This window comes from Kogia breviceps, chromosome 10 (assembly GCF_026419965.1).
Source record: "Kogia breviceps isolate mKogBre1 chromosome 10, mKogBre1 haplotype 1, whole genome shotgun sequence".
Classification (NCBI taxonomy): Eukaryota; Metazoa; Chordata; class Mammalia; order Artiodactyla; family Physeteridae; genus Kogia; species Kogia breviceps.
The window spans coordinates 34,874,160-34,898,898 of record NC_081319.1 but is presented as its reverse complement, the minus strand read 5'-3'; the positions used below and the strand labels follow the sequence as shown (position 1 = coordinate 34,898,898).

At 40.4% G+C, this 24,739-nt stretch overlaps 1 protein-coding gene across 4 annotated transcripts in view; it reads left to right on the top strand.

Annotated features, from left to right (window-relative positions):
• The window catches only part of CACNA2D3 (calcium voltage-gated channel auxiliary subunit alpha2delta 3), an 808,785-nt gene that overhangs the window by 293,367 nt on the left and 490,679 nt on the right, over nt 1-24,739 (top strand). For all 4 annotated transcript variants that reach the window (XM_067043906.1, XM_067043907.1, XM_067043905.1 and 1 more), the window contains exon 5: nt 17,850-18,012. In XM_067043906.1, coding sequence (XP_066900007.1) covers nt 17,850-18,012 — 163 coding nt within the window. The remainder of the gene's footprint in view (nt 1-17,849; nt 18,013-24,739) is intronic.

Below are 24,739 nucleotides of genomic sequence, written 5' to 3'. Positions count from 1 at the left end.
TTGTCAAGTGGCCCCTATGGTAAATGCTGAGGACAACTGCATGATCAGCTATATTTGAGGAAGGCTGTATATAACACCTCTCCCCCAAGACATTCAAAGTGCACATAGAGTACTCTCTAAATGAATTAAAGGCCTTGAGAATTCCTGAAATGAAAAATCTCTTTGCCTTTTCTAAAACCCCAGCTTTTTCGCCAAACTTTGTTCACCATGGCACACATTCAGAAAAATTATTCCTTATCAGTATTCCATGGAACGGCTTTCTCTTACACAGATCATACTTTGGAAATGCTGCTTTGGGACACTGCAGAGAAGTGCTGCACCTAGGGGTACACAAAATGAGCCACTGGGATGCCCAAGAAGAATACATTGCTTTTATTTCTATTCACTGTAATTTCTATTATAATTTTTATAGTATAATGTGCACATGTTAGTATAATTGTTGGTAGGTAGTACACATGAGTTATAAATAAATATGTAGGGAGATGCTACTCAAAAACTTTTTTTAAAGAGACTTTATTGTTTTTTTAGAGCAGTTTTAGGTTTACAACAAAATTCAGAGGAAGATACAGAGTTTTCCCCTATGCTTCTACACATGCATAGCCTCCCACATTATCAACATCACACACCAGAATGGTACTTTTTTTTTTATATCAAGGATGAACCTACATTGACACATAATCACCCAAAGTCCACAATTTACCTTAGGGTTCACTCTTGGTGTTTTATATTCTGTGGGTTTGGACAAATGTATAATGACAAGTATTCATCATTATAATCACTATCATTATCAATAATATACAGACTATTTTCATGGTTCTAAAAAAATAAAACCTCTCTGCTCTGCCAATTTATTCCTCTCCCCACCACCCTTGGCAAACACTGATCTTTTGTCTCCACAGTTTTGCCTTTTCCAGAGTGTCATATAGTTGGAATCATACAGTAGCCTTCTCAGATTGGCTTCTTTCACTTAGTAATATGCATTTAGTTTCCTCCATGTCTTTTCATGGCTTGATAGATAATTTTTTTTTTAAGCACTGAGTAATATTCCATTGTCTGTCTCTACCACAGTTTATTTACACATTCACCTATTGAAGGACATCTTGGTTGCTTCCAAGTTTTGGCAATTATGAATAAAGCTGCTGTAAACATCTGTTTTCAGGTTTTTGTATGGACATAAGTTTTCAACTCTAAATGCCAAGGAATATGATTGCTGGATTGTATGGTAAAAGTATGTTTAGTTTTATAAAAAAACCACCAAACTGTCTTCCAAAGTGACTGTACCATTTTGCCTACCCACCATCAATGAATGAGAATTCCTATTGCTCTAAGTCTTTGCCAGCATTTGGTGTTGTCAGTGTTCCACATTTCAGCCATTCTTATCGGTGGTATTTCATTGTTGTTTTAATTTGCATTTCCCTAATGACATATGATGTGGAGCATCTTTTCTTATGCTTACTTGCCATCCGTATAACTTCTTTGGTGAGATGTCTGTTCAGGTCTTTTTAGCCCATTGTTTAATCAAGTTGTTATTTTTCTTGTTAAGTTTTAAGAGTTCTTTGTATATTCTGGATCACAGTCCTTTATCACATGTGTCTTTTACAAATGGTCCCTCCCAGTCTGTGGGTTCTCTTCTAATTCTCTTGTCATTATCTTTCACAGAGCAGAAGTTTTTAATTTTAATGAAACCCAGTTTATCAGTTATTTCTTCCATGAATCATGTCTTTGGTGTTGTATCTAAAAAGGCATCACCATACCCAAGGTCATCTAAGTTTTCTCCCATGTTATCTTCTAGGAGTTTTATAGTTTTGCATTTTATATTTAGGTCTATGATCCATTTTGAGTTAAATTTGAAGTGTATAGGGTTTTTGTTTAGATTCATTTTTTTGCATGTGGATGTCCAGTTGTTCCAGCACCATTTGTTAAATAGACTATCTGCTCCTTTGTCCAAGATAAGTTGACTGTATCAATATTTATGGAAGTGTCTATTTCTGGGCTCTCTATTCTGTTCCACTGATCTATTTATTCTTTCACCAGTACAGCACTGTCATGATTGCTGTAGCTTTACAGGTAGTCTTGAAGTACTCCAACTTTGTTCTTCTTGTTTAGTATAGTGTTCAAATACTTTTTAATGAAAGTAATGCTTGATTCCTTCCAGCCAGAGGTATTTTTTTTTATTTCTGTCTCTTGAAAATCTCATAACACCCTCCTACAGGGGTTGGCAAACTACAGCCCACAGGCCAAATCCTTTTTGTAATTTTGTAAATCTTTGGTAAATAAAGTTTGACTGGAGCACAGCCAGGCCCATTATTTTATGTACTGTCTGGCCACTGTTGTGCTACAACAGCAGCGTAGAGGAGTTGTGACAAAGACTCTACAACATTCAAAGCCTAAAGTATGACTGTCTGACCCTTCACAGAAAACATGTTCCTACCCCTGCCCCACTGAGTCCCTTTTAGACACTTACTCATTGGACTACTTCATCCTGAGTTGGTGCCAAGCCAGGTTTGGGGAAACAGCACACCTACCATTTTGTTCCTGTTGTTTTCTTTGCCACATTTCCTCCCTTGGATTAGTTTCCTTTGTGCCACATCACACTTAGTAGGTGATCAGATATACTCACAAAAGAACTAATTTACTCCCACCTCCTGGGTGACAGGGACTCAGAAATACTGCGGTGACTTAGACTTAACACATCTCTTCCTCTCTCCTATGGACAAAGCCACTGAGCCTCATAATTACAGCAATGAATTCCAAGGACCGAGAAGTGATTCTTCTTGTTTGCACTGAGTCAGTCTTTTCAAAATCAATACACAATGGACAAATGGATTTAGGGAGGAGCAGAACATACAGTCGTCTGTGGTAAAGGATGGGCACCATTGAGCAAAATCCTGCTTATGTTTTCATCCTTCCTTCAGCTGCATTCTGGGTTGTGCAGGTTATTCAATTAAATGGCAGTTTTGAAGCTGTCTCTGGAGAGCGTATGAGTGAACCATAATGGCACTGGCCTTAACCAAGCAGGCTGGGCTTTTTTGTTAATTTATATGTTTTCATTTCTCTTAAATAAATACCTAGGAGTAGAATTTGTTGGATCATATGGTAGATACATGTTTAACTTTACAAGAAGCTGTGAATGGTTTTCCGAAGGGTTTGAAAGGTTTTATATTTCCACGAGCAATGTATGGGATTTCTGGTTATTCCACATCCTTGCCAACATTTAGTATTTTCAGAAAATTTAATATTAGCTAGTGGGTGTAAAATTGCATTTTGGAGCAATGATGGAGTTTTATTTTGCACTTCTCTGATTAACGATGTTGAACACTTTTTGGTTTGTATATTGGCCATTTGTATACTTTCCTTTGTCAGATGTCTGTTCAAATCTTTTGCCTATATTTTAATTGGTGTTTTAAGTTGTGTTACAGGAGTTCTTTACATATTCTGGTACAAGTTATTTGTCAGAGTGTGTATTAGGAATACTTTTTCCTCGATGGCTTTACTATTTGTTTTATTAATAGTGAATTTGATGATCAGAAGTTTTCAGTTTTCATAAAGTCCAAATTATCAGTTTTAAAAATTGTAAGTGCTTTCTATAACCTAAGAAGTCATTGCTTACCTGAAGGCAGCAGAAGTTATTCATCATTTTTTGTTTTTGTTTTTTTAAATATTATAGATATAGCTTTTTCATTTAAGTCTTTCAGCCATCTTGAATGAATATGTGTATGTTGTGAATTAGGGGTTGAGGATGTTGTTTTCATATGGTTAGTCATATGTTCCACCACAGTTTGTTGAAAATACTTTCCCCATTGAATTATCTAAGCACCTTTATTGAAAATCGGTTGACTGTATCTGTGTGGCTTTATTTCTGGACTCTCTTCAGTTCCGTTGATCTGTTTGTCTGCTCTAATGCCAATACCATACCATTTTGATTAAGTTTAGAGTAAGACTTAAATTCAGGAAATGTGAGTCATTGGACCTTTTTCTTCTTTTTAAAAATTGTTTTTGATATTCTAGATCCTTTTCATTTCTCTATAAAATTACAATTAACTCAGCAATTCCTAAAAACAGCCTGTTGAGATTTTGATTGAGATTTCTTTGGAGTTTTAGATCAATTTGGGAAGAATTAACATGTTAATAATGAGTTTTCCAATCCTTAAGCACAAGGTATATCTCTCTATTTATTTAAGGCTTCTTTAATTTCTCCCAGAAATATTTTGTAGTTTTCAGCATACAGGTATCACATATGTTTTTAAAAATTCATACTTAAGTATGTCAAGCTTTTTATGCTATTGTAAATGCTATCGTTCTTCCAGTTGTTCTTTGTTAGTACAATGAAATATAATTGATTTTGGTGTATTGATCTTATATCCTGTGACCTTGCTAAACTCAATAGTTACAGTAGATTATGTGCATTCTTTAGGGTTTTCTACATAGAAAGTCATGTTGTCCTCAGATAAAGATAGCTTTTTCCCTTTCCAATATGTAGGGCATTCATTCACTCATTCACTCATTCATTCATGCAATTTACTGCATTTGCCAGAACCACCTACCTGTACAATGTTGAATTGAGGTGACAAGACATAATTGCCTCATTACTGATCTTAGGAGAAAAATATTCAGTGTTTTGTCTTGAATATAATGTTAGCTGTAGGTTTTACACAGTTGCTCTTTATCAGGTTGAGGACTTTTTAATCTTATTTTAAATTTCCTGATAGTTTTTATGATGAACAAAAGTTGGATTCTTTCAAATGTTTTTTCTGCATTTATTTGGTCATATGATTTTTTTAAAAAAAATTCTGTTAATATGGTGAACTGTGTTGATTGATTTTTCAAATGTTAAACCATCCTTGAATTCCTGGGATAAATACAACTTGGTCATGATGGATTGTCCTTTTAATGATAGGGGATTTGATGTGATATTTTGTTATGATTTTTGATCTAGATTAATGAGTGATATTGGCATGTAATTATTCCAAAAATTGTTCTTGTTTGGTTTTGGTGTCAGTGTTATGCTGCCCTCATAAAATAAGTTGGGTCATATTCCTTCCTCTAATTTTTTGTAAGAGTTTATGTAAGATAGTTTGTATCTTTTCCTTATGTTTTAGATAGAATTCATTATTTAAGGCATCTGAACCTGGAGTTGTTTGTTTTATCATGGCTATTAATTGTGAATTCAATTTCTCTTGTATACATAGGGCCAGTCATATTTTATATTTCTTTTTGTGTCAATTTTGGTAATTTTCAGTTATTCAAGGAATTTGATGTTAAACTCAAATTGTCAAATATTGGTATAAAGTTGTTTATATTATTCTCTTATCTTTTCATTATCTGTCAGCTCTTTAATAATGTTTTCTCTTTCATTCCTGACTCTAGTATTTTGTGCTTTCTTACTTTTTTATTCATCAGTCTAGCTAGGGTTTTATACTTTTGATATCATTGATTTTTTTCCCCTGTTATTTGTTTTGTTTTATTGGTTTCTGCTTTTATCTCTATTATTATTGTTATTATTATTGACTGCATTTGGTCTTCATTGCTGCACATGGGCTTTCTCTAGTTGCGGAAAGCGGGGGCTACTCTTCATTGCAGTGTACAGGCTTCTCATGCAGTAGTTTCTCTTGTGGCGGAGCACGGGCTCTAGGCATGTGGGCTTCAGTAGTTGCAGCATGTGGGCTCAGTAGTTGTGGCTCGGGGGCTCTAGAGTGCAGGCTCAGTAGCTGTGGCACACAGGCTTAGTTGCTCCATGGCATGTGAGAATCTTCCTGGACCAGGGATCGAACCTGTGTCCCCTGCATTGGCAAGCAGATTCTTAACCACTGCACCACCAGGGAAGTCCCTATCTTGATTACTTTATTTCTTCTTTTAACATTCAGTTTTATTCGTTCTTGTTTGCTGTCTTCTTAAGTTAGTATCTTAGACTATTCATCTTAAAAATTTCTCCTTTCTGTGATAAGCATTAAAATCTATAAATTTTTCTCTAATTTCTGTTTCAGTTACATCTTACAAATATTTTTTTATTATCATTTATTTCAAAATATTTTACAACTTTTTCTATCATTTTCTTCCATGGTACATGTATTATTAACGAGTGTGTTCTTTAATTTCAAAATCTTTAAAATTCTTCCAGATATCATCTTTTCTTAGATGTTATTGATATTTTTTGTATCATTATCATATATTGAATTCCCACTGTTATGATCTGGAAGAGAATGTGTGCTCTATAGTTGCTAGGTGTGGAATTCCTTAAAATCAATTAGCTTAAGTTGGTAACTAGTGTTGCTACATGACCAACTCCCAGTAAAAATCCTTAGCACTGAGTCCTTTTTTTAAAAAAAAAAAAATTATTTTATTTATTTATTTTTGGCTGCATTGGGTCTTCATTGCTGTGCGTGGGCTTTCTCTAGTTGCGGCGAGCAGGGGCTACTCTTCATTGCAGTGCATGGGCTTCTCATTGCAGTGGCTTCTCTTGTTGGGTGCAGAGCATGGGCTGTAGGCACACAGGCTCCAGTAGTTTTGGCTTGCGGGCTCTAGAGCTCAGGCTCAGTAGTTGTGGTGCATGGGCTTAGTTGCTCCGCGGCATGTGGGATCTTCCCGGAACAGGGTGCGAACCTGTGTCCCCTGCACTAGCAGGCAGATTCTTAACCACTGCACCACCAGGGAAGCCCCAGCACTGAGTCTTTGTTGAGCCTCGCTGGTAGGCAACCTTTCAAATGTGTTGTCATCCATTCATTGCTGAAAGAATTTGTACATCTTATGTAATTGTGCTGAGAGAGAAATCTTGGAAGCCCACATCTGGATTCCTCTGGACTTTGCCACATGCGTCTCTTTTCCTTTGATGATTTTGCTTTATATCTTTTCACTGTAATGAATCTTTTCAAAGAACCAACTTTCAGTTTCATTGATTTCCTGATTTGAATTTCATTGATTTCTGTTCAGCAAAATTTTTTTAAAAGTTTTTTTTTTCCCCTTCTACTTACTTTGGATTTAATTTTCTCTTCTTTTTCTAGTTTCCTAAAATAGAAGCTTAGATGATTAACTTTAGAACTCTTTTGCTTTTCCAATACATCCATTGAATGCTGTAAATTTCCCTGTAAGCACTGCTTTTGCTGCATCTTGCAAAATTTGACAAGTTATATTTTGATTTTAACTTAGTTTAAAATTTCTCTTGAGACTTATTCTTTGACCCATGTGTTATTTAGAAATATGTTGTTTAATGTCCAAATGTTTTGGGATTTGTACAGCTATCATTCTGTTACTGATTTCTAGTTTAATTTCAATGTGGTCTTAGAGCACATTTTGTATGATTTCTATTCTTTTAAATTTGTTAAGGTGTGTTTTATGGCCCAGAATGTGGTCTGTCATGGTGATTGTTCCATGTGAGCTTGAGAAAAATGTATATTCTGCTGTTGTTGGATGAATTAGTCTATAGTCAATTAGTTTCAATTGCTGTGCTGTTCAGTTCAAACTGTATCCTTACCAGTATTCTGCCTGATGGATTTATCAGTTACTGATAGAGGGGTACTGAAGTCTTCAACTTTAGTAGCATGTTATCTGTTTCTCCTTGTAGTTCTATCATTTTCTTCCCTCACATACTTTAATATTCTGTTGTTAGGTGCATACACATTAAAGACTGTTATGTCTTCTTGGAGAATTAACCCCTTTATGATTATGTAATGCCAATCTTCTTTGCTGATAATTTTCCTCACTTTGAAGTCAGCTTTGTCTGAAATTAATATGGCCACTCTGGCTTTCTTTTGATTAATGTTAGCATAGTATATCTTTTTCTATCCCTTTACTTTAAAAAAAAAAAAATTATTTATTTATTTATTTGTGGCAGTGTTGGGTCTTCGTTTCGGTGCAAGGGCCATCTCCAGTTGTGGCAAGCGGGGGCCACTCTTCATCGCGGGGCGTGGGCCTCTCACTATCGCGGCCTCTCTTGTTGCGGAGCATGGGCTCCAGACGCGCAGGCTCAGTAGTTGTGGCTCACGGGCCCAGTTGCTCCGTGGCATGTGGGATCTTCCCAGACCAGGGCTCGAACCCGTGTCCCCTGCATTAGCAGGCACACTCTCAACCACTGCATCACCAGGGAAGCCCTCTATCCCTTTACTTTTTTTCTTATATTTTTCCTCTTTTTTATATTTTTTAAACATCTTTATTGGAGTATAATTGCTGTACAATGGTGTATTCGTTTCTGCTTTACAACAAAGTGAATCAGTTATACATATACATATGTTCCCATATCTCTTCCCTCTTGTGTCTCCCTCCCTCCCACCCTCCCTATCCAACTGCTCTAGGTGGTCACAAACCACCTAGCTGATCTCCCAGTGCCATGTGGCTGCTTCCCACTAGGTATCCACCCTACGTTTGGTAGTGTATATATGTCCATGCCACTCTCTCACTTCGTCAGAGCTTACCTTTCCCCCTCCCCATATCCTCAAGTCTATGCTCTAGTAGGTCTGTGTTTTATTGCCGTCCTACCACTAATCTCTTCATGACATTTTTTTTCTTAGATTCCATATATATGTGTTAGCATACGGTATTTGTTTTTCTCCTTCTGACTTACTTCACTCTGTATGACGGACTCCAGGTCCATCCACCTCACTACAAATAACTCAGTTTCATTTCTTTTTATGGCTGAATAATATTCCATTGTATATATGTGCCACATCTTCTTTATCCATTCATCTGTTGATGGACACTTAGGTTGCTTCCATGTCCTGGCTATTGTAAATAGAGCTGCAATGAACATTTTGGTACATGACTCTTTTTGAATTAAGGTTTTCTTAGGGTATATGCCTAGTAGTGGGATTGTGGGGTCATATGGCAGTTCTATTTGTAATTTTTTAAGGAACCTCCACTCCATAGTGGCTGTATCAATTTACCGTCCCACCAACAGTGCAAGAGTGTTCCCTTTCCTGCACACCCACTCCAGCATTTCTTGTTTGTAGAGTTTTTGATTATGGTCATTCTGACTGGTGTGAGATGATATCTTATTGTAGTTTTGATTTGCATTTCTCTAATGATTAATGATGTTGAGCATCCTTTCATGTATTTGTTGGCAATCTGTATATCTTCTTTGGAGAAATGTCTGTTTAGGTCTTCTGCTCATTTTTGGATTGGGTTGTTGGTTTTTTTGTTATTGAGCTGCCTGAGTTGCTTATAAATTTTGGAGATTAATCCTTTGTCAGTTTCTTCGTTTGCAACTATTTTCTCCCATTCTGAGGGTTGTCTTTTGGTCTTGTTTATGGTGTCCTTTGCGGTGCAAAAGCTTTAAAGTTTCATTAGGTCCCATTTGTTTATTTTTGTTTTTATTTCCATTTCTCTAGGAGGTAGGTCAAAAAGGATCTTGCTGTGATTTATGTAATAGAGTGTCCTGCCTATGTTTTCCTGTAAGAGTTTGATAGTGTCTGGCCTTACATTTACGTCTTTAATCCATTATGAGTTTATTTTTGTGTATGGTGTTAGGGAGTGTTCTAATTTCATTATTTTACATGTAGCTGTCCAGTTTTCCCAGCACCATTTATTGAAAAGATGTCTTTTCTCCATTGTATATTCTTGCCTCCGTTATGAAAGACAAGGTGACCATATGTGTGTGGGTTTATCTCTGGGCTTTCTATCCTGTTCCATTGATCTATATTTCTGTTTTTGTGCCAGTACCATACTGTCTTGATTAAGGTAGCTCTGTAGTATAGTCTGATGTCTTGGAGCCTGATTCCTCCAGCTCCATTTTTCGTTTTCAAGATTGCTTTGGCTATTCGGGGTTTTTATGTTTCCATGCAAATAGTGAAATTTTTTGTTCTAGTTCTGTGAAAATTGCCAGTGGTAGTTTGATAGGGATTGCATTGAATCTGTAGATTGCTTTTGGTAGTAGAGTCATTTTCACAATGTTGATTCTTCCAATCCAAGAACATGGTATATCTCTCCATGTATTTGTATCATCTTTAATTTCTTTCATCAGTGTCCTATAATTTTCTGCATACAGGTCTTTTGTCTCCTTAGGTTGGTTTATTCCTAGATATTTTAATCTTTTTGTTGCAGTGGTAAATGGGAGTGTTTTCTTAATTTCACTCTCAGATTTTTCATCTTTAGTGTATAAGAATGCCAGAGAGTTCTGTGCATTAATTTTGTATCCTGCTACTTTACCAAATTCATTGATTAGCTCTAGTAATTTTCTGGTGGCATCTTTAGGATTCTCTATGTACAGTATCATGTACATGTACATGTACAGTATCATGTATATCATGTACATATCATGTACATGTCACTGCAAACAGTGACAGCTTTACTTCTTCTTTTCCGATTTGGATTCCTTTTATTTCTTTTTCTTCTCTGGTTGCTGTGGCTAGGACTTCCAAAACTGTGTTGAATAATAGTGGTGAGAGTGGGCAACCTTGTCTTGTTCCTGATCTTAGTGGAAATGGTTTCAGTTTTCACCATTGAGGATGATGTTGGCTGTGGGTTTGTCATATATGGCCTTTATTATGTTGAGGAAAGTTCCCTCTATGCCTACTTTCTGCAGGGTTTTTATCATAAATGAGTGTTGAATTTTGTCAAAAGCTTTCTCTGCATCTATTGAGATGATCATATGGTTTTTCTCCTTCAGTTTGTTGATATGGTGTATCACGTTGATTGGTTTACATATATTGAAGAATCCTTGCATTCCTGGAATAAACCCCACTTGATCATGGTGTATGATCCCTTTAATGTGCTGTTGGATTCTGTTTGCTAGTATTTTATTGAGGATTTTTGCATCTATGTTCATCAGTGATATTGGCCTATAGTTTTCTTTCTTTGTGACGTCTTTGTCTGGTTTTGGTATCAGGGTGATGGTGGCCTCATAGAATGAATTTGGGAGTGTTCCTCCCTCTGCTATCTTCTGGAAGAGTTTGAGAAAGATAGGTGTTAGCTCTTCTCTAAATGTTTGATAGAATTCGCCTGTGAAGCCATCTGGTCCTGGGCTTTTGTTTGTTGGAAGATTTTAAATCAGTTTCAATTTCAGTGCTTGTGATTGGTCTGTTCATATTTTCTATTTCTTCCTGGTTCAGTCTCGGCAGGTTGTGCATTTCTAAGAATTTGTCCATTTCTTCCAGGTTGTCTATTTTATTGGCATATAGTTGCTTGTAGTAATCTCTCATAATCTTTTGTATTTCTTCAGTGTCAGTTGTTACTTCTCCTTTTTCATTTCTAATTCTGTTGATTTGAGACTTCTCCATTTTTTTCTTGATGAGTCTGGCTAATGGTTTATCAATTTTGTTTATCTTCTCAAAGAAGCAGCTTTTAGTTTTATTGATCTTTGCTATTGTTTCCTTCATTTGTTTTTCATTTATTTCTGCTCTGATCTTTATGATTTCTTTCCTTCTGCTAAATTTGGGGGACTTTTGTTCTTCTTTCTCTAATTGCTTTAGGTGCAAAGTTAGGTTTTTTATTCGAGATGTTTCTTGTTTCTTAGAGTAGGATTGTATTGCTATAAACTTCCCTCTTAGAACTGCTTTTGCTGCATCCCATAGGTTTTGGGTCATTGTGTCTCCATTATCATTTGTTTCTAAGTATTTTTTCATTTCCTCTTTGATTTCTTCAGTGATCCTTTCGTTATTAAGTAGTGTATTGTTTAGCCTCCATGTGTTTGTATTTCTTAGAGATCTTTTCCTGTAATTGATATCTAGTCTCATAGCGTTGTGGTTGGAAAAGATAATTGATACAATTTCAGTTTTATTAAATTTACCATGGCTAGATTTGTGACCCAAGATATGATCTATCCTGGAGAATGTTCCATGAGAACTTGAGAAAAATGTGTATTCTGTTGTTTTTGGATGGAATGTCCTATAAATATCAATTAAGCCATCTTATTTAATGTATCATTCAAAACCTGTGTTTCCTTATTTTTTTTCATTTTGGATGATCTGTCCATTGGTGAAAGTGGGGTGTTAAAGTCCCCTACTATGATTGTGTTACTGTCAATTTCCCCTTTTATGGCTGTTAGTTTTGCCTTCTGTATTGACGTGCTCCTATGTTGGGTGCATAAATATTTACATTGTTATATCTTCTTCATGGATCGATCCCTTGATCATTATGTAATGTCCTTGTTTGTCTCTTGTAATAGTCTTTATTTTAAAGTCTATTTTGTCTGATATGAGAATTGCTACTCCAGCTTTCTTCTGATTTCCATTTTCATGGAATATAATTTTCCATCTCCTCAGTTTCAGTCTGTATGTGTCCCTTAGGTCTGAAGTGGTCTCTTGTAGACACCATATGTATGGGTCTTGTTTTTGTATCCTTCAGCCAGTCTGTGTCTTTTTGTGGGAGCATTTAATCCATTTACATTTAAGGTAATTATTGATATGTATGTTCCTATTACCATTTACTTAATTGTTTCGAGTTTGTTCTTGTAGGTCTTTTCCTTCTCTTGTGTTTCTTGCCTAGAGAAGTTCCTTTAGCATTTGTTGTAAGCTGGTTTGGTGGTCCTAAACTCTCTCAGCTTTTGCTTGTCTATAAAGGTTTTAATTTCTCCATCAAATCTGAATGAGATCCTTGCTGGGTAGAGTAATCTTGGTTGTAGGTTTTTCTCCTTCATCACTTTAAATATGTCCTGCCATTCCCTTCTGGCTTGCAGAGTTTCTGCTGAAAGATCAGATGTTAACCTTTTGGGGATTCCCTTGTGTGTTACTTGTTGTTTTTCCCTTGCTGCTTTTACTATGTTTTCTTTGTATTTAATTTTTATAGTTTGATTAATATGTGTCTTGGCATGTTTCTCCCTGGATTTATCCTGTATGGGACTCTCTGTGCTTCCTGCACTTGATTGACTATTTCCTTTCCCATATTAGGGAATTTTTCAACTATAATCTTTTCAAATATTTTCTCAGTCCCTTTCTTTTTCTCTTCTTCTTCTGGGACCCCTATAATTCGAATGTTGGTGCATTTAATGTTGTCCCAGAGGTCTCTGAGACTGTCCTCAGTTCTTTTCATTGTTTTTTCTTTATTCTGCTCTGCAGTAGTTATTTCCACTATTTTGTCTTGCAGGTCACTTGTCCGTTCTTCTGCCTCAGTTATTCTGCTATTGATCTCATCTAGAGTATTTTTAATTTCATTTATTGTGTTGTTCATCGTTGCTTGCTTCCTCTTTATTTCTTCTAGGTCCTTGTTAACTGTTTCTTGCAATTTGTCTTTTCTATTTCCAAGATTTTGGATCATCTTTACTATCATTATTCTGAATTATTTTTCAGGTAGACTGCCTATTTCCTCTTCATTTGTTAGGTCTCGTGGGTTTTTACCTTGCTCCTTCATCTGCTGTGTGTTTTTCTGTCTTTTCATTTTGCTTATCTTACTTTGTTTTGGGTCTCCTTTTTGCAGGCTGTAGGTTCGTAGTTCCCATTGTTTTTGGTGTCTGTCGCCAGTGGCTGAGGTTGGTTCAGTGGGTTGAGTAGGTTTCCTGGTTGAGGGGACTAGTGCCTGTGTTCTGGTGGATGAGGCTGGATCTTTTCTTTCTGGTAGGAAGGACCACGTCTGGTGGTGTTTTTTGGGGTGTCTTAGGCAGCCTCTCTGATAATGGATGGGGCTGTGGTCCTGTCTTGTTAGTTGTTGGGCATAGGGTGTCCAGCACTGTAGCTTGCTGTTCGTTGAATGAAGCTGGGTCTTGGTGTAGAGATGGAGATCTCCGAGAGATTTTCGCCGTTTGATATTACGTGGAGCTGGGAGGTGTCTTGTGGACCAGTGTTCTTTTTTTTTTTTTTTTTTTTTTTTGCGGTACGCGGGCCTCTCACTGTTGTGGCCTCTCCCGTTGTGGAGCACAGGCTCCGGACGCACAGGCCCAGCGGCCATGGATCATGGGCTCAGTTGCTCCGCGGCATGTGGGATCTTCCCGGACCAGGGCACGAACCCGTGTCTCCTGCATCGGCAGGCGGATTCTCAACCACTGCGCCACCAGGGAAGCCCTGGACCAGTGTTCTTAAGTTGGTTCTCCCACCTCAGAGACACAGCCGTGACGCCTGGCTGGAGCACCAAGAGCCTTTAATCCACACAGCTCTGAATAAAAGGGAGAAAAAATTGCAAGCAAAGAAAGGAAGGAGGGAAGGCAGGAAGGAAGGAAGGAAGAAAGAAAGGAAGAAGGAAGGAAGAAACGAAAGAAGAAAGGAAGAAAGAAAGGGAGAAGGAAGGAAGAAAGGAAAGAAGAAAGGAAGGAAAGAAGAAAGGAAGAAAGGAAGGAAGAAAGAAAGGAAGAAAGGAAGGAAGAAGCTAAAATAAAGTACTTTAAAGTTATTAAAATAAAAAAATAATTATTGAGAAGAAAAATTTTAAAAAGTAAAAAAAAAAAAAAACCAAAAAACAATGGGACAGTCAGAACCCTAGGATAAATGGTGAAAGCAAAGCTATACAGAGAAAATCTCACACAGAAGCACACACCTAAACACTCACAAAAGAGAAAAAGGGGAAAAAAGTAATATATCTTGCTCCTATAGTCCCCCTCCTCAACTTTGGATGATTCGCTGTCTATTCAGGTATTCCACAGATGCAGGGCACTTTAAGTTGATTGTGAAGCTTTAATCTGCTGCTTCTGAGGCTGCTGGGAGAGACCTCCCCCTCTCCTCTTTGTTCACACAACTCTTGGGGTTCAGCTTTGGACTTGGCCCCGCCTCTGTGTGTAGGTTGCCTAAGGGCGTCTGCTCTTCGCTCAGACAGGATCGGGTTAAAGGAGCAGCTGATTCGGGGGCTCTGACTCACTCAGGCCAGGGGGAGGGAGAGGTACAGATGCGGGGCGAGCCTGCGGCGGCAGAAGCTGACATGATGTTGCACCAGCCTGAGGTGCACCGTGTGCTCTTCCGGGGAAGCCGTCCCTGGATCCTGGGACCCTGGCAGCGGTGGGCTGCACAGGCTCCTGGGAAGGGAGATGTGGAAAGTGACCTGTGCCCACACAGAAGCTTCTTGGTGGCGGCAGCAGCAACCTTAGCGTCTCATGCCCGTCTCTGGTGTCCGCGCTGATAGCTGCGGCTCGCGCCCGTTTTTGGAGCTCCCTTAAGTGGCGCGCTTAATCCCCTCTCCTCGCGCAGCAGGAAGCAAAGAGGGAAGAAAAAGTCTCTTGTCTCTTCCGCAGCTCCGCGCCGGTCTCTGGAGCTCCTTTATGCGGCGCGCTTAGTCCCCTCTCCTCGCGCACCAGGAAGCAAAGAGGGAAGAAAAAGTCTCTTGCCTCTTGAGCAGTTCCGCGCCCGTGCACCAGGAAGCAAAGAGGGAAGGAAAAGTCTCTTGTCTCTTCGGCAGCTCCAGACTTTTTCCCGGACTCCCTCTTGGCTAACCGTGGTGCACTAACCCCTTCAGGCTGTGTTCACGCCGCCAACCCCAGTCCTTTCCCGGCTTCCTACCGAAGCCCAAGCCTTAGCTCCCAGCCTCCCCCCCGTCCCGGCGGGTGAGCAGACAAGCCTCTCGGGCTGGTGAGTGCTGGTCTGCACCTATCCTCTGTGGGAATCTCTCGGCTTTGCCCTCCGCACCCTGTTACTGCGCTCTTTTCCACGGCTGTGAAGCTCTCCCCTCCGCCACCCACAGTCTCCGCCCGTGAAAGGGCTTCTAGTGTGTGGAAACCTTTCCTCTTTCACAGCTCCTCCCACTGGTGCAGGTCACGTCCCTATTCTTTTGTCTCTGTTTATTCTTTTTTCTTTTACCCTGCCCAGGTACGTGGGAAGTTTCTTGCCTTTTGAACGGACTGAGGTCTTCTGCCAGCGTTCAGTGGGTGTTCTATAGGAGCAGTTCCACGTGTAGATGTATTTCTGATGTATCTGTGGGAAGGAAGGTGATCTCCGTGTCTTACTCTTCCGCCATCTTCTCTCTTATCCCATTACTTTTAATTGACCTGTTCTTTATATTTAAGGTGAATTTCTTGTAGACAGCATATAGTTGGTTCTTCTTTTTTCTCCACTGTGACCATCTCTATCATTTACTTAATCTATTTAGACCCCTTCACATTTAAAGTGAGCATTGATATAGTTGGATTAATATGTACCATACTTGTAACTGTTTTCTATTCATTGCCATTGTTTTTTTTTTTTTTTGGTCTTCTACTCTTTTTATGCCTTCTCTGGTTTTAATTGAGCATATTACATAGCATAGTATTTTCTCCTTCCTTGGCATTTATACTTCTTTTAAAAATTGTTTTAGTGGTTGTTTTATAGTTTGCAATATACATTTACAACTAATTCACGTCCACTGTCAAATAATCTTGTACCACTTCATGGGTAGTATAACGCTGTGCTATTCATTTCACTTATCCATAACTATAATAATCCAATTTGTTGCTATTATTATTTTGATCAAACTTTGTCAGGTCAGTTAAGAATAAGAAAATTTAATATTTTACTTTCATTTATTCCTGTTGTAACACTCTTTTCTGGGTTTCTGACCTGTGTAGTTTTCCCTCCCTTTAATGAAATTTTAACATTTTTTGCAAGGCAGATCTATTTGCAACAAATTTCTTTAATTTTTGTCTGAAGAAGTCTTTATTTATTTTTCACTTTTGAAGGATAATTTTTCTGGATTCTAGAATTTTAGATTGGTAGGTCTTTTCTTTGAAAATTAAGTATTTTGTGCTACTCTCTTCTTGCTTGTATGTTTTCTGAACAGAAGTCTGATGTAATCGTTGTCCTTGTTCCTCTGTAGGAAAGGTTTTTTTCCTCTTTTTGGCTTCCTTTAAGATTTTCTCTTTGTCTTTGATTTTTGCAGTTTGTATATGACATGCCTAGGTGTAGATTTTTCTTTTTTAAAAAAAAATATTCATGTGCTTGATTTTCCCTGGACTTCTTGGATCTGTGGTTTGGTGTTTGTCATTAATTTTGGAAATATTACTTCAAATATTTCTTCTGTTCCCTTTTCTCTTTCTTCTCTGGTATTCCCATTACACTACATATCTGTTACACTTTTTGTAATTGTTCTATGGTTTTTGAATATTCGATTCTGTTTTTCCCATTAATTTTTTTCTTTGCTTTTCAGTTTGGGAAGTTTCTACTGACATAGCTTCTGGCTCACTGATTATTTCCTCAGCTGTATCCAGGCTGGCAATGACCCATTGGCATTCTTCATTTCTATTCCAGTGTTTTTGATTTCTAGCATTTCTTTTTGATTATTTCTCTTAGAATATTTGTCTCTCTACTTATCTGTCTGCTCTTACCTGCTTTCTACTTTTTCCTTAGTGCCCTTAGTATATTAATTACAGTTGTTTTAAATTCCTGCTCTGATAATTCCAACCACACCTGCCATCTACCAACTTTCAATATTGCACAGCAGTTAAGTGCACAGGCTCTGGAAATAGACTGTCTGTGTTTTAATTCTGGTTCTGCTTATCGGTGGTGTAATCTTTGACAGCGTACATAAATTCTCTCTCCCTCAATTTCCTCATTTTGTGAAGTTAGAATACTCATAAAACCTACTTCATAGAGTCGTTAGGAGAATTGAATAAGTTAACATATGGAAAGCACTTAGAACAACAAGTATGACTATCTAATATATATTTACTTAATTTTTGTTGTTTTCCTGTCTCCTTCTACTTAAAGGTAGGCTGAATAAAGGCAGGGTCTGTCTTCAAACTTTAAAGAATTAAAATGTTTTGGAGCAGTTTTCTCTATATTCACATAAGGAAGTACTAAGCAGCTTCTTAAATTTATGTTTTTCAAGAGTACTTAATGACATTGGAAAATAGTTATATGGTGCTATCACACCTGTGCAAAAGCAGCCGTAGATAGTGTGAAAGACTTACAGATTATGTTACTAGAACAGGATCCACAAGTGTAGGGGACAGCCCGCCTGCAGCCATACCCAGGTCCGTCGAGTTCACAGCCTTCTTCCCTAATCCACATGTCATGTTGTTTGACTTTCTCTTTCAGTACGAATACTTCAATGCCGTGCTGATAAATGAAAGGGACAAAGATGGGAATTTTTTGGAGCTGGGGAAGGAATTCATCTTAGCCCCAAATGACCATTTTAATAATTTGCCTGTGAACATCAGCCTGAGCGACGTTCAAGTGCCAACGAACATGTACAACAAAGGTAAGGTTCACTGCTGCTGCTCCTTTTGGAGGGTAGAGAGGGCAGGACGTGAGGGGCAGGGCTGGCTGGTTTGGGATATCATGCTTTTTTGAAAAACAATTATAAGCTGGGTGTGTCCGGCACCAGCTGGATAGGTGAAGTGTGTGCCTGTTCTGCCTGGACACTCTGGGCTTGCTGTTTTCCTGGCTCCTGTTTGCATCAGGCCCTCTAACTTTTAGTCCAGGGGTTGGCAAAGTTTTTCTTTAAAGGGCCAGATAGTAAATATCTTATTTAGGCTCTGTGGGCCACAAAGTCTTTGTTGCAACTACTCAGCTCTGCTGTTCTGGCACAGAAGCAACCATACATAGGTAATACGTAAATCAGCAGATAATATGTATATTGGCTGGTTCCAGGAAAACATTTTAATCTACAAAAACAGATAGCCTCATTGGACCTGCAGGCACTAGTGTACAGAGCCTTCTCTCTTCTTCCTCCGTTCTTTGTGATGTTATTTGAGGGTTCTGTAGCTCCTAGGGTTACCATGGAATCACTTGTTGTCTTAGAGTACAAAGCAGCATGAATCTTTTTTTTTTTTTTTTTTTTTTTGCGGTACACGGGCCTCTCACTGTTGTGGCCTCTCCCGTTGTGGAGCACAGGCTCCAGACGCAAAGGCTCAGTGGCCATGGCTCACGAGCCCAGCCGCTGCGCGGCATGTGGTATCCTCCTGGACTGGGGCACAAACCCGTGTCCCCTGCATCGGCAGGCAGACTCTCAACCACTGCTCCACCAGGGAAGCTCAGCAGCATGAATCTTAATGAGACTCCCTGTTTTCAGGCTTGTGTTCTTCAAATCCAGTCTTCTTATAGATTCTAGAGTTCTTTTCCCCAAATTCCCATCTGCCCCTTTGAATTGTGATTATAATAGCCAAGGACTGGGCTCGGGCAGCAGACGGCCTCTGATTAGATCCTGAGTTCCATTTCTTACTGGCTGTGACCTTGAAAGGCTGAGACCACCTTGTCTCTTTAGACCTTAGTTTCCTTATATCTAGGATGTGGATAATAATCATATCTACCTCACGGGCTGGTTGTGAGGATGAAACAGATGATGAGTACAAAGGATTTAACTGAGGATGTTACCTTCTTCATCCTCACCATTATGGAGTAGGATTTTGCTCTGCTTTGTCATACCTGGGAGGATCCTAAACAAAGAGCTGTCTTCACCAAAAAATAAATTAGAAAGCCATGGCATCTTCAAGGTAAAAATCTACTCTGTTATAAGCTATTGATGTTTTAGAAATATCGGGGGCCAGTTTCAGTATCACAGGCAGGAAAGCATTGGTCACGAGACGGGCTCTGAGCTTGAATCCTGCTCATCCTTTTGCTGGCTCTGTAACTTTTCCTCCTCGAGCCTCAGTTTCCTTCTTTGTAAAATAGGGATAAGAATACTGCCTCCCTCGGGGGTTTATTGTGAGGATATGAAATGATGCCTAAGCATCTTCAGCATAACTGTTGCTCGTGGAAACTGCCTAGTGCATCTTAGTTGTCATCATTATTATCGGGAAATAACATGAATATAAATTGCATTTCTAAGTTGTTCTAGGTTACTGTTTAAAGAGCTTGGTCAGTGATTAAAGAGCTTCCAACTCACCATCTCTGTAGTGTTCTTCTCGTGCCTGTCCTTTGGATCTGGATATCTAATGTCTCCCTTTGCTGGTTGACCTGTTACCCGTCCTTAATGTTCTGTGAGGCAGTACCCCATCCATTAATTATTCTGATGGTTATTGGGTCCCTGTGGTGAACCAGATGCAGCCCCTTCCTTGAGAGCTTCACAGTGAACTTTGGGACCAGACGGGTAAAAGAGATCATAGGATACCATGTGTCACCTGCTATAGCCACAGTTACTGAAAGACTGGGGCAGTGGGAGCTCCAGGGAGGGGACCTGACCACTTGCTCCTGTGAGCTGCCACATGTTTTTCTTTTCTCTCTCTCAGAGGAAATGATATCAGTCTGAGTTGCCGCTAGTGGGCTCTGGATTGGACTGTATCCTGTGACCTAATCTTCACTTTGGACTCTTCCTCAGAAAGCAATGTCCTAAGAACCCAAGCCTTAGAGGGCTGAGCTCAGCTTTGTCTGGTGGAGTTTAGTCCTCCAGGGGGATTCTGCCAGATGAGAAGGAAACCCCCTTTTGTGCAGTGTGGCTGCAAGAAGACTGTTCTCTCAGCATTAAATACATTCTCAATGGAAGATGAAAAGTTCGGATTTTACAGAGCAATTCCAGACATAAAACAATCCAGAATGATCTTTTAAAATATGGCAACTGCTTCAAGGTTGCTTGAACCATTAGCCCCATTACAGAGATTTAATTGCACTTTGAGCTTTAAAGGCATAATTGTACCTTTCCATGGTGGCAGCACTAGGGGACCAGTATTGCCATTGATCACACAGACTGCAAGTCTCTCTAGGCAGAATCATAATAGATAGTCAGATTTCTTGAGCCATAGAGGTAGATAATTTTATTTAACGTCATCTTCAGCACCCCTCATGAGGTCTGCTTACCACCCCTACTCAGACACAGTGGTCCCCCAGCCAGGCAGTGGCTAAAGCCCCCAGGCACTATGTCTTGTTTCTGCCAGGCAAGGAGTAGCTGCCCAAGGAAGAGAGCAGGGGACTTCAGGAAAATTCCTGTCTCATTCTACCTAATTCAAACCAGCCCCAAATAGTATTTTTTCTTTTCATGTTGCAGAAATGTATTTCATGTTTAGAGTGCTCTCCAACTCAGATCTAGTTATTGATGACATGTACTCAAAACCCATTCTCAGAGATTGGTCACTAGCTGAGATGTTCCTGGGTTGGAAATCTTGCCCCCGAGAAAGGAAACCAGTACAGTGGGCCATGCTCCCCTGGCAGCTTGAACACCCATGGGCACATAGCAGAGTGGTTTGATACTTGCTTAGGAGCTGCTGTGTGCTGTGCTCTTGGGCATAACTTCTAGGCATAGATGAAACTTGCTGATAAAATCTACCTCTTTTCTGCATTCTGCTTTTCTTTTGTTTCCTCGGCAGGGCCTTGCAACCAGGCCGTTCAGCCAGGTCAGTGCTCACCTCTGTGCTTGAGGTACCTTTCTCGAAGTCACTGACAGAAATTGCAGGCTCAGAGTTGGTGACATGAGGGCAAACTGACCTATTGGCCACGAGAATTCAAAGAGACATATGTCTGGAGTCTTTAGAAATGTGTCTTAGGGTCCTCGTGGTGCCTGATGTAGCAGCTTCTTCCTGAAACCAGCAGATGTTTGCTGAGAGGCTGCTCTGGCATCCCCGGCCTGTGAGTCTTACCATCTGTTGAGACATCTTTGGAGACTAGTTGCCCATGCCTTAGAAGCTGTGAACAATCCATTTCCTCTAGGAGTAAAGCATGGGGCAGGATGCTTTTGTGAGACCTGAGGATGGTCTAACAGTAGATTCAGATAAAGCTGAACTCTTTTAAGTAATTTCTAGGTTGAAGTGGTATAAAATTTACACAGGCACATATGTAGGTACACATACACACCCCCACACACAATGTGTGGGTGTATCTGGGTATATGTGTGTTTGTATATGTGTGTATGAAAGAAATATGCTCTGCCCTCAACCTACCCCTTCATCCCCACCGCTCACCTCTGTCTACCCAGGTGAGAGCCCCTTCTGTTCACTGAGTACGCCTTTCTCTTTCCTCCGTTGTATCTTGTTGTTCATTTCTGTTATCCCTGCCTCCCTGTTTATTGCTTATCCAAATGCTCATTCTTAAAAACCAGCTCAGTACAGCCTCTTCAATTCCTTTAAGCTTTTGTTTTGTAAGTGACTCTGGTCCTTTGTTCTGGTATCACTTTGTTCTAGAAGTACATTGCATTCATTCTTTTCCTTCTCTGAGGGCAGGGACTCTGCTGATTCAGCCTGCTTGGTGCCCTCCTTTGCCCCGAGCACCATGCTCTTTACATAACAGGTTTTCTACAGTGGGTAAGGTAGGGAATGCCACCTGGGCTGTCATTTTTCCATGGTGCCTGCAAGCAGCAGAAAACATACCCTGGCTGACTTAAATGGAAAAGATACTCTTTGAAAGGACATTGGGTGGCTCACAGACTCTCCCAGAAAGTTAGAGAATAAGGCTTAGAAAATGGTCTTGAGAGAGGGCAGCCAGGGGCCAGAGCCACAACCAGAGCCAGCCTGGTAAGGACCGCCTGCCACCATGGCTGACCCCAGCCATGCATCTGTGACTGCATGAAATAGCTGTGCCTCATTTTCCTCATTCAGAAACTGGAGATAATAATCCCAGTCACCTTCTCAGGGGGTTTTAGTGAGGATTAAACATTGAGAAGGCCACCCAGTACACAAGCTTAGGCAAGTTTTTCTTTCTTTCCATTCCTCAGCATCCTTAGCTGTCAAATGTGTATGACAGTACTGACCTTATAGGATTATCATGAGCACAGCAAGAATAATGCTCGTGTGGGTTGGGGTGCAGTGGCTAGCCCACTGACCTTGTCTCTTGTCACCTGCTAGAGGGGAAATAAGACCCATGTCATGGGGTTGCAGTTAGATAGCACAGGCAGCCTGTCAGAGAGTCTGGTACTCGATGAAGACCAATGCATTCTGTTGTGATTATCACTGTATTAACTTGCTTCTCACAGGCAATTATGGTTAAGACAGGAAGAACTTGAACTCAGAGGGAATAACAACAGGTCACAGGTTCCCCAGCTGGTAGAGGCAGGATTAGAACCCAGCATATTCATTAATTGTGTCCTCTCTGGACCACATGCCACCCCAGTACCTGGGCTGCTGGTCTGTGAGCCATTATTCTCAAGGGTGTCTATAAGGGAAAAGACAATACTTTGGCTCCCAAATATTTTTGCTTTAAAGTGGTTGAAATCCAAGAACTGGATATTGGCCAGAGTTTGACCCTAAACTTCTGCTTCTTTTGTCTCATGTGGTTGCTAAGGAACACAAAAGGGCAGTTTCGGTGATTCTGTGTTGTTTTAGGGTTTTTCCCCTTTCTCCTTATCCCATTTTGCTTCCCCGCCCTCCTCCTCCCCATAACTGTGCTGTAACCATGGTGCTGTTGAGACAGAGGAAAGACATGATAAAAGTGGAAGAAGAAAGGTGATGGCTTAAAAATGTGCCCATAGGTAACATTAAACACAAATGATTCTATAGTGTGGCTGGGGGAGAGAAGGGAGGGAAAGAATCCTGTAGCATGTCATTGTTTTAGACCCAAGCAGAAAAGAGGCAAAAGTAGTAGCTTTAGTCTCCAGTAGTTTCAGCCTGAATAAAGGAAAATGTGAATTTTAGAAGTTAACCAGTTTAAACTCTGGTATCATTTTACCACTGTGGCCTCATTTTATTTCCCTCTGCAGCACCTTGAGGGAAGTAAGGCAATATTCTCATCTCCCTTTTTCAGATGAAGAAACTAAATGTCAGAGAGGCCAAGTCACATAGGTAGGAAGGTCCATGGCAAGTGGACCTGGATTTTCTCGTGAGGAGTCCAGCTTATTTGGCTGCCTCTCTGACCATGAGCTCTGAGAGGATGGGTACCTATTCCCACAAGTGTCTGGGGCTCAGTTACTTCTGGGTCACCCTAGGATCTCGAAACTTTTGCCCAGGCTGAGAACACCAGCCCTGGGCCCATCCATCACCAGCCTTCCTTCTGAAGCTCCAACTCTTCCTGGGCCCTGCTCCTTGTAGTGAGACCCCAGACCCTTCTCTGGCCGTGCCTCCTCTTCCCTCCGTGATACCCAGTGTCATAACTCCAATGAGTTGAGGTTCCCACGTGAGCTGGGAAGAGGTGCTGACTCATGTAGCGTCTGCATATCAGCCCTGCAAACATCCTTGATGTGACTATCTGCTTGGGACAGAAAGTGGGACATAGCAGGGAGGACAAGCAGAATATTGCCTCTATAAAGTATTCACGTATCTATTTGTTCCTTCCTTCCTTCATTCATCAAATGTTGACTGTGCCGAGCTCTAGAGATATGCCCACAACTAGGAAAGACGTGGGCCCTGCTCCTTTGAGCAGAGCGGGAAGACAGATGCTGAACAAGTCATGATCAGGTGACGGGCAGGCAGAGTATGGTGCTAAGGGGCATGTAGCAGGGGGCCGGGCCTGGTCCTGGGGCTCCAAGAAAGCCCTTCCTGAGAGGAGGTGGAGAGGAAGGAGTTAGACGGGAAGGGAGTGGTTGGGAGGTAAGCATGTCCAGTAGAAGGACTAAACAGTGAGCAGGTGTCAGGGGGGCGGGCATGGGGCTGGGACGCTAACAATGAGGGAGTGTGGTGTCCACGGGGACTTGGGGTGGGGAGGAGTCAGAAAGGTTAGGCTCTGGGGCCTCCAAGGGCTGGCCAGGTGGTGAGAGGCTGTGAAGGCCATCAGAAGCTCATGGAAACCATGGAGACAGGTAAAATATGTTTGAGAGCTTTGCTGGGAAGAGGTCTGCAGAGGAACACTGGGCCCAGACACTTTGGAAGAGGGAAGAAGGGAGAGGAGGAGGAGTCCAGGGCCTGGTGCGGAGAAGGCCCAGTGGAGAGGAATGGTGTGTGGCCCAGACTGGGTGGTGAAGGTGCAAGCCCTTGGTCCTCGGGCCCCAGAGAGTGAACTCCAGCAAGAACATCAGCTTCACCAGGGCAGGGACCTTCTCTGTGTTCTTCTCTGATGACTTGCCAGCCTCAACATGGTACCTTGCACCTAGTTAGGTGCTCAATAAATAATTGTTGCCAGGTGAGCAAATG